Raw genomic sequence first — 18,266 nt, 5'->3', positions numbered from 1 at the left:
CTGCACGCTCAGCCAGGCTGAGATGGACACTGATGGTTTCTGGGCCAGGCTCTCTGAGCCCAGCCCAGCTCCCTGCAAGCTCTGCCAGCTGCCCTGAGCTCTGGGCAGCACCAAGGGCCTCTCTGAGCCCAGCCCAGCCCAGCCGGCTCTGGCCCCACAGCTCTGCTCAGCCCAGGCTGCTCTGGGCACTGGCCCCATGGCCTCAGCCCCTGCCAAGGGCACAGCAGCAGCTGCAGCTGCCACAGGACTCAGCCCCAGCCATGGGGGAAGGTGCTTGGCCAAGGCCAAAGGAGGCTCCCTGGCTGCCCTGCTCCCCTGGGGCTGAGGTGCTGAGAGCTCTGCAGCCCCTGCTGCCATCCCATCTGCCCAGGGCAGCACAAGAGCCCCGGCCTTGGGGCCCTCAAGAGCTGCTCCTGCTCCAGGCCCAGGGCCCATGCCAAAGCTGGGACAGCAGCCACAAAGCTGTGCCCATTTCTGTTCATTGCTGCTCTGATGGGGATTGATCCTCAGCCACTTGCAGGCTGCTGATGGATTTTAGTGCTCTGGAGACTTCTTCTTTCTTGAGCTCTTCAGTTCAGGAATTCACTGAAAAAGTCTCATACACATGTGTTCAAAACAGCAGAACAAGAAAAGCCCCTGAGAATCATTTAAATGTTCAATTCTTCTCTGGTTAATTAAAGGGATTTCAGTAGTTTATTTGATGTGAATATATTGTATTGAAAACAATGCAGAGAGAACAGTTTTGTCCTGTATTCTTTTCCTGTTTATAGCTTGGTATCAGCAATGTCCAACTGATATTGACCCCCAGTACCTTCTAATGCACTCTAAAGAGATATATACAGATCAAGACCCTTCATGGCTGATAACACATGAAACTTTGTCCCCAACCCCCTCTCAACCATTTCCCTCATCCAACCCCTGGCACTCCTATGGATCAGGAATGGTGTGGCCAGCAGGAGAAGGGCAGTGATTCTTCCCCTGTGCTGGGCACTGGTTGGGCAGCACCTCGAGTGCTGTGTCCAGTTCTTGGCCCCCCAATTTAGGAAGGACATGGAGGGGCTGGAGCATGTCCAGAGAAGGGCAACAAGGCTGGGAGGGGTCTGGAACACAAGTCCAGTGAGGAGCGGCTGAGGGAGCTGGGGATGTTTATCCTGGAGAAGAGGAGGCTCAGGGGAGACCTCATCACTCTCTACAACTCCCTGACAGGAGGGTGCAGCCAGGTGGGGGTCAGGCTCTTCTCCCAGGGAACAGGGACAGGACAAGAGGACACAGCCTTCAGCTGTATGAGGGGACATTTAGACAGGACATTGGAAATATTCTCCACACAAAGGGTGATTGGGCATTGGAATGGGCTGCCCAGGGAGGTGGGTGAGTCACTGTCCCTGGAAGTGTTTAAGGAAAGACTGGATGTGGCACTCAGTGCCATGGTCTGGGTGACAAGGTGGTGTTGAGTCCCAGGTTAGACACTATGCTCTCCAAGTTCATTTCCAGCCTGGTTGATTCTCTGATGATTGTGACACTGCAGGGCCCTGGGGAAGCAAGGGGCCACTGTGACACTGCGGGGCCTGGTGGCACCAAGAGGACCATGGTGACACTGTGTACGACATGGCAGCACAGAGCCAAGGGGCCAGGGTGACACTGTGGGGCTGAATGGAAGCAAGGAGTCCATGGTGACAGCCTGGGTCCTGCTGGAACCACAGAGGCCACTGTGACCCTGCAGGCCCTTGTGGAATCAAGGGGCCATTGTGCCACTGTGGAACAAAGGAGACCCTTGGGAGAGCCTTGGGACAATGGAATCAAGGGGCCATTGCTCCATTGCAAGGACTCTGGGAACTGAGGGAACAATTGTGACACTGTGGTGTCCCATGGAACCAAGGGTCCCTGGTGACACTGCAGGATCTTGTGTCACCAGGGCTCCATTTTGACACTGCAGCACCAAGGAATTCATTGTGGAACTCTGAGGCCTCCTGGAACCAAGAGGCCACTGTGACCCTGCAGGGCCTTGTGGAACCATGCAGAGCATTGTGACAGAGCAGGACCTGGTGTCACGATGGGGCCATTGTGACACTGCAGGGCCCCATGGAACCAAGGGGCCAGTGCTGGACCTCAGGGACTCCTGGAATGAAGGAAACATGTTTGACCCCATGGTGGCCCTTGGGACTAAGAGGCCATTGGCCATTATGACACTGTGGAACCAAGGAGAGCATTACTGCACTGCCAGACCTCATGGAAGCAAGGATCCACTGTGACACTGCAGGGCCCAAGGGCCCAAGGGACTTTGTGACACCAAGGGATCCCATGGAACCAAAAGGACATTGTGACACTGGGAGGCCTCATGGATCATGGAGACCATTGGGACACTCTGGGGTCTCATGGAACCCTGGTGACACCAAGTTGTCTGGGAGTGTGCATCTGCTGGAGGGTAGGAGGTCTCTGCACAGGGCCCTGGACAGGCTGGATCCAGGGCCCAAATCCAACAAGGTGAGGTTTAACAGGTCCAAGTGCCAGGTCCTGCACTTTGGCCACAACAACACCTGCAGCACTACAGGCTGGGGACAGAGTGGCTGGAGAGCAGCCAGGCAGAAAGGGACCTGCAGGGACTGATGGACAGAAGCTGGACATGAGGCAGCAGTGTGCCCAGGTGGGCAAGAAGACCAAGGGACATTCTTATGGTGTGAAGTCAGGAACTGCAATGGGGAGTGGGGCCAGAAGGAAAGGGCAAACAGGAACGGGCTGTTTGCAGGGGAGGGAACAGGGATGGGCAATAGGAGGAAGAAATTTATACCAGAAGTATAAAGAAAGCAAAGGTGAAGCCAAGGAAATGCTCGGGGCAGTTTGGCTGCCCTGGCTCTGAGCAACAGCATCTGCAGTGGCACAGGAAACTCCCAGCTGATGGGAACAAACTTTCTGGCTGAGTGCAGAGGCCAGGACAAAGCTGAGTGGTTTCCCTGGTGTCCCGCAGGACTTGCTGGCCCCAGGGGCTGATGGCATTTGTGCTCCCTCAGGTTCATGTCCCCACAGCAAATGTATGGGGGTGCTGCCCCTGCTGTGTGCAATGCAAACAGGGGCTGCTGAGGCAGTGCTGCCGTGTCTGTGCCTGCAAGGATGGGGCACCTGTGTGAGCTGGGGAAGAGGCCAGGGCTGCAGAGGCGGGATGTTGTTGGCAGCTGCATGAGGATGCTCTGGGACGCTGCCCTGGGCTGTGCAGCGCACTGGGCATGGATCAGCCCCTGCTCTGCTGCTCCTTCCCGTCTGCCCCAGGGCCCTTGCAGAGCCCCAGCCATGCTGTTTGCCCCCAGCCTGCCCACAGCCAGCCTGGGGCTGCTCACGGGGGTTTCTGTGCTGAGCCTTTACCTGGCCGTGTTCTTGAGAGAGCCTGGGCAAGGAGCCTGGAGCCCCCAGGCCCTGGCCTGAGGCGTCAGCGCTGCCCCAGCAGTGCCCATGGCCTGTCCCTGCTGCAGCCCCGGCACTGCCACCCCCAGGGCTGTGCCCGGCCCCGAGAGCACTCAGGCCCTGCAGCAACACCAGGGCCACCAGGGCAGCGGGGCAGGGCCATGGCAGTAGCACTGGCAACACCAAGTGCTGCTGCTGCTGCTGGGCACAGCTGCTGGGCCAGCACTGATCTGCCCCAGCTCTGCACACAGACATTGCTGCTGCAGCTCCAGAGAAGGCAACACAAGGGCATCTCTGCAGAAAACTCTGATGCAAGATCCTTTAGTTCATTTAAAGCCACCAAGAGCGCTGCCCTGCATTGGCACAGTGTGTGGCCACAGGGAAGGTGGAGTGAAACAAAATGACCAATGGCACAATGACATTTATTTGTAGATAATATGAAAAAGTAAAAAAAATAAAAAGAACTTCCAAAATGAAACCAACAAGAAGTATGAAAGATGAATTTTAGTACAAGAGATATGCAGATATTGCCCAGCAGTTTAATGTTTCTGAAATCATGCAGTCATCAGTCTCCACACTGCAGCCTTGAGCTCCTGGTTCCTCAGGCTGTAGATGAGGGGGTTCAGGGCTGAAGGCACCACTGAGTACAGAACTGACAGGGCCAGATCCAGGTATGGCAAAGATATGGAGGGGGGCTTCAGGTGAGCAAACGCTGCAGTGCTGAGGAACAGGGAGACCACAGCCAGGTGAGGGAGGCAGGTGGAAAAGGCTTTGTGCCGTCCCTGCTCAGAGGGGATCCTCAGCACAGCCCTGAAGATCTGCACATAGGAGAAAACAATGAACACAAAACAACCAAGAGCTAAGCAGATGGAAAACACAAGAAATCCCAATTTCCTGATGTTGGAGTGTGAGCAGGAGAGCTTGAGGATCTGTGGGATTTCACAGAAGAACTGGCCCAGGGCATTGCCATGGCACAGGGGCAGGGAAAATGTATTGGCCGTGTGCATGAGAGCATTGAGAAAGGCACTGGCCCAGGCAGCTGCTGCCATGTGGGCACAAGCTCTGCTGCCCAGGAGGGTCCCGTAGTGCAGGGGTTTGCAGATGGATACGTAGCGGTCGTAGCACATCAGGGTCAGGAGGAAATACTCTGCTGAGATGAAAAAGGCAAAAAAAAAGAGCTGTGCAGCACATCCAGTGTAGGAGATGTTGCTGGTGTCCCAGAGGGAATTGTGCATGGCTTTGGGGACAGTGGTGCAGATGGAGCCCAGGTCAGCGAGGGCCAGGTTGAGCAGGAAGAAGAACATGGGCGTGTGCAGGTGGTGGCCGCAGGCTACGGCGCTGATGATGAGGCCGTTGCCCAGGAGGGCAGCCAGGGAGATGCCCAGCAAGAGGCAGAAGTGCAGGAGCTGCAGCTGCCGCGTGTCTGCCAATGCCAGCAGGAGGAAGTGCCTGATGCAGCTGCTGTTGGACATTTGCGGCAGCTGCACGTGGGCACCTGTTCATGGAGAAAGGACAGTGACAAGTCAGCAGAGGCTGCTTTGAGCCAAACCTGGGCTATTCCCTGTAGACAATGCCTACAGCTGGGACACACTCACCCTTCTACCTGCAGTGGGAAAACCTTTGGCTGCAATCAGAGCACAATCACACTCCTGGGTCACCCTGGGCTAAACCAGACCCTGCCCAGAGCAGAGGGATCCCTGAATGTCTCACCCTCTCTCAAGGTCTCTGGGCAAGGTCTCAGCACCCCCTTGTGCCAAGGACACTCACGGCTCCCTGGGCAAACCCAGCAGCATTTCCTCAGCTGTGGCAGCTCTGCCCTTGCCCGTGGGACATTCAGGAACTCCCAGAGGCTCTGGCACAGATTTGCACCCAGGAGGGCAGCTCAGAGCCTGGCAGGGCACAGCAAGGAGATTCCTGGCTGTGCCCATGATGGGATCTCAGGGAGGGGGCTCAGCTCATTCCCCTTTGCCATGGACTGCTTTGCCCACAGCCCCACAGGTGCCAGGGAAGCTTGGACACCCCATTCCCATGGACATCCCTGCCTGGCAGGAATGCCAAGGGCAGTGCCTGACTCAGCTGCTGCAGATGCCAGAGCCTCCCTGAGAGCAGCAGATAACAGTGCCAATGTCAGGGCAGTGCAGAACCCAGAGCAGATGTTGTGGTGCTGTGCCTGAGAGGGCAGGGCAGAGACAGCCGGGCACTCAGGACAGTGTTCCCGTGCCCAGCTGTGCCCGGCACCTCCCACACACCAACAGTGCCCTCCTGCCCCAGCCCTGCTCTCTCCAGCCCCCTCTCCTTCCCTGAGCATCTCCCTGGGCCTGGACATTCCCTCCTGAGAGGAGCCTTGTCCCTGCCAGCGCTCACAGAGCCCATCCCAGCCTGTGTGCCCTGGCTGGGGCCCTACAGAAACCTGCCTGTGTGCAGGGCCCTGGCTGGGGCAGGCTCTGTGTGCAGCTGGGCAAGGGCAGCTCAGGAGAGCCCTGCTGGGCCCTGCAAAGGTGATGCTGCTGCTGTGCAGGGCTGAGGAGTGGCTGAGGGCTCTTTGGGAGGCTCCCAGCAGAGACACTGATCAACTTAATTTACAGTTCTGCAGTCCCTGTAAAAGATCAAACATTCCTTTGATGATCCTGTGTGTCCCTTTCAACTCAGAATATTCTGTGATTCTGGTATTACAATTCCTGTTCTGCTTCTCTCATCCCCTTGTTGTCTATAATCCAAAGAGAAAAAACCCTTGCAACAGTGTTAGAACACTAAAGGAAAAACCAGATAATAATTGGAAGCTTCCAGGTGTCCCAGTGGGGATGGGGCACACTTGGTCCCTGATTTCAACAATTTATTAAGGTTGATTAATTAGGATATTTAACAGGAACATCCAATAGGAGATTCACTTACCTCAGTTACATGCCCCTGGCTCAATCCATTGGAGTAGGTCCAAGGGCTTCTTTGCCTTCACTTTTTGTTATGACTGCTCACATTCTGGTCAAAAATCAAAACGGTCTTCTTGTAGGTCTTCTTCCTGATAATAAAACTATACAGGATACTATATGTATTGTATGCTATATATATTTCAGGAATGCATTTAGACAGTCACCTTATTTTTCTAAAATCAAAGACAAAGGTTAGGGAAAATAATAAAGTTAATAAAGGATTATAGTTATTGATGTATATAATAGTAATAGAGTTCATTAAGAGTTTAATAGACTTAAAAAAGGAATATAGATTTATAACTATGTAATAGTAATTTCTAGAGCTACAAATATATGAAAATTGTATAAAATAAAAAAAATCTTTTTGTCATCACCCCCAAGGTTCCCATCCTTCTTCAAGCAGGAAATTAAAAACACTCTCAGGAAAGCTCCTGATCTTTACAGCAATCCTAGGCTTACCTTCTTTGGGAAGTGCCCTGCGGAGCTGTGCCCAGGCTGGTCTGGAGCTGGGAGCAGCCCTGCCCCACCCAGCCCCTCTCAGCAGCAGCCCCTGCCCTGCTCAGGGTGGCTCCTTCCCCCCAGAGCTTCTCCCCAGCGCTGGGAGCAGCTGCCAGGGCTGGCTGAGAGCTGTCCCTGGCAGGCAGCAGAGTCCCTGCCCCAGCACAGTGCCCTGGGCTGCAGGACCCTGCTCTGCAGGACAGCCCTGGGCACCCCTGGCTGCTCTGCACAAGAGACAATCAGAGAATGTACTCACAGGCTCTGCAGGCATTGGCATGTTCCAGCTGCAGGAGATGGCTCCAGGAGCTGCAGCTGCACTGTCCTGCAGCCAGAGGTTCCTGTGCCAAGGGCTGGCAGTGATTGTGCCCCAGGCACTTCTCAGCCCCTTCCCAGCCCTGACTGATTGAAGCTCTCTGTGCCTCTGTGCTGTGCCCGGGCTGGCTGCAGGCAGTGCCCAGCCCTGCTGGGCTGGCAGAAGAGCTGCTCATCAAGAGAAATGTGCTTTTGAAGCTCTTCTTGGTGACCAGGAGCTGCCTCTGGGCCAGGAGCCCAGCCCAGCTCAGCAGCACAGACACAGCACAAGGACTTGAATGAGCCCCTCTGGGGCTTTGTGCTCAGGCCCTGGACATCATTCCCTGAGAGGGAGCTGAAGAAACCTCTCCAGAACTCCAAGGCAGAATCCAACTCCAAACTTTCTTGGACTTTTAATGGGTCCCAGAGAGGGACACGACTGAGCAAGTGTCCCCAGGCCCCAGGCAGAGCAGAGAACTGCAGGCAGTGATGACAGGTGGGGACAAAGAGAAGCCAAGTCTGGGTGCCCTGGGGCACAGCAGGGTCGATTCCACCAAGGGCTGGGAGGAGACACCTTGTCCTGAGGCCCTGGGGCCTCCTGGCACAGCCCCAGCCAGGCTGGGCACTGTCAGCCCCTTGTGCTGCCCTCAGCATCCCCCCCTAGCCCACATCCCAGTGGCCCCCATGATCTGCTGCAAGGAGTCCCTGGGGAGCCTTGCTCAGCAATGGCCCTGGGGGCTCCTTCATGCTCCCTGCAGGGACTGCAGGTTTTTCAAAGGACTTTGGGTTTGGCTTTTGCCTTGGAGTCTCTGAGAGGTTTGTGCAATCATGGCCGCCAATTATCTGCTGTAATTAATCCCTGGAGAGGCTCTGTCAGTAACAACACTTAGTGGGCTCATTAATACTTCAGGGTACTTCAGTTATTTCAAGGTACTTGGTGTTTCCCTTTTGATCCAGACTCTGTGAGAGGTTTGTGCAATCATGGCCCCAATTATCTGCTTTAACAAGTCCCTGGAGAGCTTTGTACTGACACTCAGTGGGGCTCATTAATGCCTTGAGATACTCAAGGTTTTTAAGGTACTTTATGGATTTAAGGATTCTTTTTAGTACTTCTAAGGATTTTCCTTTCCAAACTGAGTCTCTGAGAGGTTTTTGTGCCATCCTGGCCTCCAGTTCTCTCTTCCAAGGAGTCCATGAGGAGCCTGTGTTGGGTATCTTCCCCCTTTCTGTTTTAACACAAAGATGGAACTGAAAGAATTTTGTAAGACTTTCTAAAAGCATCCAAACAAACATGGGACAATTAACAATACAACAACAACCACTAAGAGAATTAATAGTCTCGTTTTAGTAGACATCATCCAACCCTTTAGTTCCTTGCATTGGAAGAGTTTATTGAACCAGTCTTTGTTTTCCACTTGAAGCTTCTTGAACCCTTCCTTCAGTACCTGAATGCTCTTGTGGATTGACTCGCTGTGGCTGGAGAGGTTCATGCAGCACATGCCCTCAGAGTCTACACAGCCATGCCCATGTGGCCCGAGTAAAAACTCTATCGCTGTTCTGCAAGGTGGCGTGTCTGATGGTCTCTATGTTCTAGAGCAGCCACTCAATGTGAGGGAGGCAGCATTGGTTTGCTTACTTAACAGGCACCCAGGATGGTCTGATTGTCCTAAAGCTTTAGCTGCAGCCACCCAAGGTAGTCCAAATTGGGGGTGCTACCATCTGACACCTGGATTAAAGCTTTCAAAGCCATCTCTTTGATATCATCCAATACTTCTCTGGGGATACCTGCTGCTTGTTCCTCTGGTAGGCTGTGTTGTCCTTCTCCAGCTGGATGGTTGATTGTCAATTCTGCCCTTGCCTCATTATTAGCATAGTCTGCTATGAATTGATTTAGTAAACACTTCCATCCCCCTTCCCACAGGGTGTATTCTGTAGGTGACAACAACATGGTCATAATATATTTTAAATCATAGGGGGTTAAGACATGTGCTGTAAGCATGGCCCTCATTAGGCCATTGAAACAAGGTAAGTCCTTCCTATGGTCTTTAGCTGCCCTACACAGATCCTTGATTTCCCCGTAAAGCAATGGCTGACACCTGGGATTCTGCCCCCTTCTTTCATACGGGGACAATGAGAAGTTTTGAGGTTATTTGCCAGTCTCCTTCCTTAACTGGAGGCATTGCCCAGGGTGGAGAGGATGATTGAAAGTGGGGGCGTGACCCGCAGTTGTGGGAGTGGAGTCTGGAGGTTCGTTCAGGGCGGAAGAGAAGGCTGTGGTAGCAGGAAGTGGAGGAGCCAAGATGGAGGGAGGATGGTTGGGCTCCTGTGCCCCATTCGGGCTCCTTCCGTCTTGTGTCTCCAGGGCTTGATGCTCCAAGACAGCGTAGCCATTGCGATCTTGGACCATCGTGGAAGGTCTGAGAAAGGCAGGTTTGAGGGGAGGTCCTGAGTTAGCAGTGACCAATGGATTAAGTTTTAGGCACACTGCTTGCTGGTGAAGGGTCTCAAGGATGGTGTGGAAGATGGGGAGCATGCAGGGTGCAATGGAGTCCCTTTTGATTGAAAGGTTGTACAGTTTAACTCTCACTGAGTCCCAAAATTCAGTGGTATGGATTTCATCAGGAAAGGCCTCTGGAAAATTTTTAATGATCCACCTCATGATTGATTTTAATTTCTTCTTTGAAAATATTTTGTCATGATCAGTGAGAATTAATTTAAAGCATCCGTATATGCTCCTTTCTACTTTGGACATCTGGCTGCCCATTTTCTCTATCTCTGCCTTATGAGGAACAGCCACCAGAACACACCAAATCAATTTTGGGACTTGGGTGCATAGTGTAAAAACATCGTGGCAAAATGGGCAATAAATGTCTTGCGTTTCCCCAAACCCACCTGCAATCCTACGCAGGTGAAACCATCGTTGTCCCTGCCGATCCTGGGCAAGGTCCCTTGAAGCAACGATGAATCCACCAGGCTCAGCACAATCCAAAATCCCAGGGAGCACTGGCCTATCCATCAGCTAACCCCAGCTGACATGACTGACACAGGGAGCCCTGAGTGTCATGGTCCCTGTTTGGGTGCCAAATGTCACAATGAAGGTGGCTGTGACAAACCTCTCTGGTTCCCTGACTTCAGGGCAAGGGTTGCGGAAATGAAAAGGAGCAGGATCGATGGAGTAGCTTAAAAGGAACTTTAATAACAGGGTGAAAAACAATAAACATGGAGAAGTCGAGAACAGTATGAGGGGCAGGATCCAAAGACCCAAGACAAAGGGGAAGCAACAACATGTACACCTGGGGGTAGAACACTCTAGAACAATAACCATATAGGGGAAACAAGTAACCAATAGGGGAGTAGAACTTGGACAAGTTAGCATAACAACTCTAAAGGATTTTTGGAGAACTTTCAAGCTCACCTTAATTTTAACAAATGATTCCCAGGGCTTGAAACTCACGCCCAGCACTTCCGGGGTAAAATCTGGCTGACTCTGAGTTACAGCCAGGCTAACTCCCACACTGCTGCTTTGCTCTGGTCCCTTGGGACCATGTGGCCCAACAGACCCACAATGATGTCCTTGGTTCCACGAGGCCCCACAGTGTCACAATGGTGCCTTGGATCCATGGTGCTCTGCAGTGTCACAATGGCCCCTTCATTTCACAAGGCTCCCAAATGTCACATTGGTCTGCATAGGAAGGAAACCACGGAGCCCCCATGTTTCAGGAGCTGATGAACAGCAACCACCAGAGGCCAAGGCAAGCCTGACCTGTCTGTCCTGGCAGGTTTGCTTGGAGCAACCCTTGGATATTTGAAATTATGAATGTGGAGTCCTAATTTAAAACATTTGTGCCAGGAGAAGGATGATTATTTCCATACAAAGAAAAGCAGAGAGCCCTTTCCAGTGTTTAGAAAACAGGTGAGTTCTGGCACTCAGGAGTTAAAGACCAGCCAGACTTGTCTGTCCTGGCAGCTTTTGTCTAGCAGCAATCCTTGGATACACAGAAATTTGGAGGTGGAATCCAAATTTTGGCCATGGATGCCTGGAAAAAATGGACAGTTCTTTTTGATAAAAGAAGAGCCCAGAGCCCCAGTGTTTCAGGGGCAGATGGGAGTGGCCTTCCACATTCCAAGGTCAGCCAGACCTGTCAGGTGACCCCTGGGAGGCCAAGGCAGCCACACCTATTTCATGTTCCCTTGGCTCCACAGGGCCCTGCAGTGTCACAATGGCTCCTTGCTTCCATGAGGCCTTGCAGTGTCACAATGGTTCTCTGGCTTCCATGATGCCCTCAGGTGTCATAATAGCCCCTTGGTTACACAAGTCCTTAAGGATCTTAATGGTCTCCATGGTTCCACAAGGCCCCACAGTGTCCTGATGGTCTATTGGTTCCATGAAACCTGGCTGTGTCCAATGGCCCCTTGGTTCCATTGGGGCCCCGTAGTGCAACAATGATTCCCTTGGTTCCACAAGTTCCCATAGTGTCACAATGGCCCCTTCCTTCCATGAGGCCCCACAGTGTCACAATGGTCTCCATGATTCCATGGGGCCTTGCAATGCCACAATGCTCTCCATGGATCCACAGTGCCCTGCAGGATCACAATGGCCCTTTGGCTCCACGAGGCCCTGAAATGCAGCAATGGCCTCTTGGTTCCACAAAGCCCTGCTGCTTCACACTGGCCCCTTGGGACCATGCAGCCCAACAGAGCCACAATGATGTCCTTGGTTCCACGAGGCCCCACAGTGTCACAGTGGCCCCTTGGATCCATGGTACTCTGCAGGGTCACAATGTTCCCCTTGGTTCCACAAGTTCCTACAGTGTAACAGGTTCCACAAGAGCCTGCAGTGTCACCATGGCCCATTGGTTCCACAATGCTCCACAGTGTCACAATGGTCTCCATAGGAAGGAAACAAGTGAGACCCAGTGGTGCAGGGGCAGATGAGAGGCACTCACCGGAGGCCAAGGCTGGCCAGACTTGACTGTATGGGTAGATTTTGTCTGGGAGTAACCCTTGGATATAGGGAATTTTAGATGCAGAATCCCAATTTTGGCCATGGGTGCCTAGACAAGAAAGACAGTTCTTTCCCATAGGAATAAAAGCACGGAGTCCCAGTGCTTCACGGTCAGATGGGAAGTGGCCCTTGACATGCCAAATTCAGTGGGACCTGTCAGACAGCCCCCAGGAGGCAAAACCAGGCAGACCTGTTCCATGTTCCATTGACTTCATGGGTGCCCACACTGTCACAATGGTCTCCTTGATTCCATGAGGTCTGGCAATGTCACAATGGCTTCTTGGTTTCATGAGCCCCAACAGAGTCACAAGGGTCCATTGGCCCCACGCAGCCCCGCTGTGGAACAATGGCTCCTTGTTTCTATTTTAAATCAATCACAATCAAACCACAGTTTGATCATTGATCCTTGCTTCCATAGGGCCCATGATTTGCACAATGGTCTCCTTGATTCCATGATTCCTGGATTCCACAGTCTCACCATCGTTTCCTTGGATCTCCATTGTCACAACTGACCCATGGCTCCATGAGGTTCCGTAGTGTCACTGTGGTCGCTGTCAGAGGCTGGATGAGATCCATGTCCCGAGACACCTTGGGATGCTCGGAATGCCCGTGTGGGGCCAGGGCCGGGTCAGGCCTTGGTTTGTGGTGGGACAGAGCCCCGCCCCCAGCCCTGGCCTGGCACAGCTGTCAATCACACAGCAGGAGGGGGTGGTGCCATTAACCCAGCTCTGATTGGCTGGGCTGTCAATCAATCACACAGCAGCAGCTGGTGCTACCCTGGCTCTGATTGGACAAGCAACTGGCAGTCCCACCCCAGGGGTGGGGCCCATGAAGGCCCAGGGGGTTAAAAGCCAGAGCACGAGGCCAGCCCAGGGTCTGGATCCTGCCTTCTCCTGAGGTCCCTCTGTTGGCGATGCTGGAACCCCAGCAGTTGGTGCCCATGTGCATGTCTTTCTATGGATCTTCTGTCTTTCTGTTGTTCTTTATTTCTTCTCCTTCTAATCCTACTTACCTGAAACACTCTTGGGTAACTTCACATGTTTTGGGTTAAAGGATTTTATGTTAAATGTGTGGGAATCCAGAGCACAGGGAATATTTCTCTGTCTGCTCTGAGGGCTCCTGACCCCCAGAGAAACACTGCATTTAACCTTTGCCCATGGAGAGGACTTCCAGGACTTTGAGATAGATTAGAATTTACCAAAGTGTGAAATAGATCAGAGGGTAGTATTGTATGTCACTAGGGTGAGAAATTTAGGTTTTGGGATTTTGAGTATGGTGTAGATAAGAAGCAAGAAGGAGGAATTGGGGTCTAGTCCCTGTCTTCTTCTTCATCTGCTCAATTTCCTGCAGTGTTGGTGGCACAGGGTGATAGGTCAAGGAAAGCGCAGTGCAGAGGTTATGTGGACAGTCAAGGGACAAGTTACTGGTAGATAAGTAGAAATAATGTAGGTTTTAAAAGTTAATTGGTTAAGACAACTTTAAAAGACCTTGAAACTGTACATTTTGGGGCCATTTTGCGGTGTTTTTCCAGCGCACTGAGCCTGGTGTGCACAGCATGCAAAACTTTAGAAAAGATAACAATAAGTAAGAAGTTGAAGACTGAGAAAGTCCCATGCATCCCCTTTCACCTGGCATAGAACTGCTACTGGAGGTTTTTCCCCATCCAGGGAGTCCCCAGAAAGGCCCAACATGAAACAAACATAAATAACTGTTGCTCTAACAATGGCTGTTATACATTGGCTTTTTTCCATAAAGTTGTTTGCTGAAGGGTGTTGTCTTAATTGGCCAATCATGTGAAATGTGTTGATTAAGGTCCACCTGTAGCAAAGCAATGAGGTCCACCTTTAGCAAACCAGGATATAAAAGGACTGAATAAAATGGTGGGCTTTAGCACTTAGCCTTCTGATCTGAGTCGGTGTCATCTCTGATTCAGCGGTACCATTTGGGGATCCTTTCTGCACCTCGTGACCCAACAGGTGCTCCTATAATAAACGTTGCCTGAAGCTCCCACTGTGCCCATGACAGGAACCCCTGTGAGTGTCTGGGCCATCCCGGCTCTTTGGCAGCCTGGGGACTCCTGGGATGTCACCGTGGAGCCCCTGTGAGTGCCTGTGACAGATCGGTGCCTTTGCAGCCCAAGGTGCCCTGGGATGTCACCATGGAATGGCTGTGACTGCCTCTGACCACAGGGCTCTTTACCATCCCCAGAAAGCCCTGGGAGGTCTCCATGGAGCCCCTGTCTCTGCCTGTGACATTGCAGCTCTGGAACAGCCTGGAGACTCTTGGAAAGTCCCCATGGAACCCCTCTGAGGGCCTGTGACAAATCTGATCCTTAGCAGGCAACCATCACCAGGATCCTGTTGGTATGGTCAGTTTCCGTGGCAACCATCACCAGCCCCCTGTTGCTATGGTCAGTCCCTTGGCAGCTCCATGGAGACCCCATGCCAGGGGTGGTTGCCATGAACACAAGCTCAGGCCTGCAGCCAGAGCCCGTTGCCATGGCAACCATTGGCAGCCCCATCCCCAGGCTGATGGGATCCCAGAAGCACAGAATTGGCTGAGCTGGGAGGGACCCATCAGGATCCTCCAGTCCAACTGCTGGCCCTGCACAGGACACCCCAACAATGCCAGCCTGGGCCTGGCAGTGCTGGCCAAACGCTGCTGCAGCTCAGAGAGCCCTGGAGCTGGGAGCCTTCCCTGGGGAGCCTGGCCAGGGCCCCAGCAGCCTCTGGGCAAAAACCTTTTCCTGACATCCAACCTGAGCCTGCCCTGACTCGGCTGCCGCCGCTCCCTCCACTCCTGTCCCTGGGCACCAGAGGGAAGAGGTTCCCACAGCCCCAGCCTGGGACCCGCTCCCAAGGCTGCTGCCATGGCCACCAGGGCTGGCACCAGCTGGGATGCTCGGTTTCCATGGGCCGGGCTTCAGGAATGGGATTCCCCAATTTCCTGCTCCCGCTAAAACCGCGCTGCCCTTGCTGCCCTCCCACCTCCCATGGAAAGCACAAAAGGCAAAGATCCCAGGCTGGGATAAGAACAATTTATTTGGAACAGCAACGAGATAAGGAACAAACTGGAGCAGAAACAATATTGATAACAGAAGGGATAAATAAAACTGTTTACAGGGAAAACTACAATACAACTTACAGGCTCTTCCCAGCAACATATTTCCCCCACCTGGAAAGGACACCCTTCTCCTCGTAGAAAGAGAGATAGTCCTTTTCCTGTCCCAGGCAATGACCTGAGGTGGGCGTGAATGTAATGACACAGCCATGGCCAGACTGTCATATTCTTCAGTTCTACACCATGTGTCATGGTTTGACACTGGCACAATGCCAGTGCCCCCATGAAGATACATTCTCCCTGGTTTCTGCTGTGAGATGTGACCAGGAATAAGCAAAGCAGGCTCCTACTTAGGGAAAAAAGAACCAGAACTTTATTAACTACTCTACAACTACAAATAAAAAGGAACACACACATACAGGGAAAATGAAAACCTCACAAATGCATTTCCTCCTCCCCCCACCAAATTTCCAACACAATACATTTGTTCCTCAAATCACCAACTCTCGGTCCAGCATCACCTTTTAGACAATCAATCCTCAGTTCATCAAGAGGAGAGGAGTCCTTCTTGTACCATGGGCTTCCCCTGGAAACACAGTCGAAGCCTCGTGTGTTCCTGTGTCGCTTGTGGCACCGCCCGGAGTACATCTGCCGTCGTGACTTCTTCCTTTTCATGTCCAGTGCTCTCACCACTGAACACGGACCAGAACTGCTTCTAGGGTTGTCTTTTAAGGATGCTCTGTCCCGATCCAAAAAAGGCACAGTCTCTCCTTTGGGACACCTGTCCCCACAATCTCTCCTTTTGGGACACCTGTCCCCCCCATATTTTCACCCCCTGGGGCCGAGGGGCATCAACACTGAACCCTCTTGGTTCTGAGGCCATTGCCTCCCCCTAGAATGCAGTCTCTGTATCACAAGGAACATGGTTCTGTCCATGGCTATACAAAAAGAGTCCAGCAAAAGCCACTCCATCATCTCTTCCCACTAGGATTCTTCTCTATTCTTCTACTATCTTTCGCTCGCCCAGACCTCTCTCACACTGGCCCATTTCCTTCCTCATCTTCTACTCTATCTTCTAGAAAAGGTCAATGTTCTGTAAAGTTCTCATTCTCCAAAAAGGGGTTAAAAGCTCCTACAAGCGGCCGGCTGAACCCCCCCTCTTCTCCGTCCCAGCCGTGCTGCCGGCACAGGCCCATGTTTATCAAGTCTCAAGGTTACAGTCCCAGGCAGCGGCTCTCTCTCTCTCTCTCTCTCTCTCTCTCTCTCTCTCTCTCTGTGTCTCTCAGGGGGGGCTGCCCGGTGGCTCCCGGTCTCTCTCTCTCTTCCACCCTTCCACCCCCGGGCTCAGGCCTACCTCTCTCGGCCACATGGCTTTCCCCTCCCCCTGCCCAGCCAGCAGCTGGGCCGGGGGAGAGATTCGAACTCTTTCCCGCCGGAAACCCAAGAGCACCCTCCCAGGGGAGAGCTCTGCTTTTAACCCCGTGTTCTCAGAGGCGTGTCCATGTCCCAATGGCTAGGTTAAATGCCAATATTAAAGTCTGAATATCCATTGGCCAAAAACACAGCATCCCAAAAAACACATTTCCTGTCAAACCACCACACCATGTCATTGACAGGGGAACGAAGAGAGACAGGTGTCTTCCCAGCATGGATCATGGGGAACATGGATCACCCGGGCCCTACCCAACATGGTTTTCTCATGGGGGATGAAGCTGGAGTAGTGCACGAAGCTCCTCCTGCAGTTGGGGCATTTGCAGGGCTTTGCTTCCCGGTGCCTCCATGGGTGTTGTGTCAAGGCAGAGCTCCAGGCGAAGCTCATCCCACACTGGGTGCACTCGTAGGGCCTCTCCCCAGTGTGGATGTGCCGGTGCCTGATGAGGTTGCAGTTTTGCTTGAAGCCCTTCCCACAGTTGAGGCAGCAAAATGGCCTCGCCCCAGTGTGAATCTGCTGGTGGCAGAGGAGGCTGGAGCTGCTCTAAAACCTCTTCACACAGGTGGAGCACTCGTAGGGCCTCTCCCCAGTGTGGATGTGCTGGTGCCTTATGAGTTCTGAGCTGCAGCTGAAGCCCTTCCCACACTCCCCACACTCGTAGGGCCATTCCCCAGTGTGGATCATCTGGTGGCTGATCAGGGTGCTGCTCCACCTGAAGCTCTTCCCACACTCCAAGCACTTGTGGGGCTTCTCACCATTCTGAAGCTGCTCCTGGACCACCAGCTCTGAGCTCCGGCTGAAGCTCTGTCCACCTTCCTGGCTCAGGGTGGGTCTTTCCTCCTCAGAGCCCCCTGGGCTGGGTTTGGAGCCCCTCCTCCCATGGGATATCTGGGGCATTTCCTCATGGTTGGAATTCTGCACCGTGGAGCCACTCAAAATGGCCTCTTCCACGAGGTTCTGCTGTGGGGATTTTTCCTCCCTGGTCTCCATCCTCAGCTTCTTCCCTGGGGAACAAAGGAAGAGGAGAGGATGGGATTTGCCTCCGTGCCAGAGGGAAGGAGAAGGAGATCCCCCCAGTGCATCCCCGGCAGGACGGGGTTGGCACAGGGTTGTCCTGCAGCCGGGGGCCATGCTGGGCTGGGAGATGGAGCAGGAGAGAGGGAGAAAGGGGCACTGACTTCCTCCTCACCTGCATGGGTATCTCAGGGCTCCTTCCTGTTTCTCGCAGCCTCCTCCTCCATCCAATTAAGACTTGGGAATGGGAAATCCTGTTTTGGGAACCAAACAAAGGGTGCACACATTGTCTTTCGTTCTGGTTTGAAGGCAAACCTGGGGGAGAGTGTAAGCCAGAATTACAATTTAATAAGAAAATGAAGATCAAGGCAATGATACAGATACACTGCCTTAAACTGACAGAGTCAGGATATAACCTGACACCCTGTTGGTCAGGGTGGTGGCTGCAGTCCTGTTGGAGTGATGAACGTGATTCTGTCCAAGCAGTGATCCTGTAGAAGGGTCTGGTCTTCCTCTGAAGGTCCAGTGGTGGTTCTGGAGCTCTTGTCCTCTGAGAATCCAGTAGGCAAGCTGCTCCTGGTGTTGCAAGGCTCAGCTTATATCCAGGTAGGAATGCTTGGATCCTCCCCGTGGGCGGAGCATCCCA

The 18,266-nt window shown here is 52.9% G+C and overlaps 1 protein-coding gene across 1 annotated transcript; it reads right to left on the bottom strand.

Annotated features, from left to right (window-relative positions):
- Positions 1–3,794: 3,794 nt before the first annotated feature.
- On the bottom strand, positions 3,795–4,865 carry LOC118700691 (olfactory receptor 14J1-like). Its single transcript, XM_054518116.1, has one exon. It carries the CDS (start codon positions 4,863–4,865, stop codon positions 3,948–3,950), a length of 918 nt encoding a protein of 305 aa, XP_054374091.1. The 3' UTR covers positions 3,795–3,947.
- Positions 4,866–18,266: the final 13,401 nt, after the last annotated feature.

Source organism: Molothrus ater, chromosome 34 (assembly GCF_012460135.2).
Source record: "Molothrus ater isolate BHLD 08-10-18 breed brown headed cowbird chromosome 34, BPBGC_Mater_1.1, whole genome shotgun sequence".
Classification (NCBI taxonomy): domain Eukaryota; kingdom Metazoa; phylum Chordata; class Aves; order Passeriformes; family Icteridae; genus Molothrus; species Molothrus ater.
The sequence above is the reverse complement of the archived record's forward strand: the minus strand, read 5'-3'. Positions and strand labels throughout refer to the sequence as shown.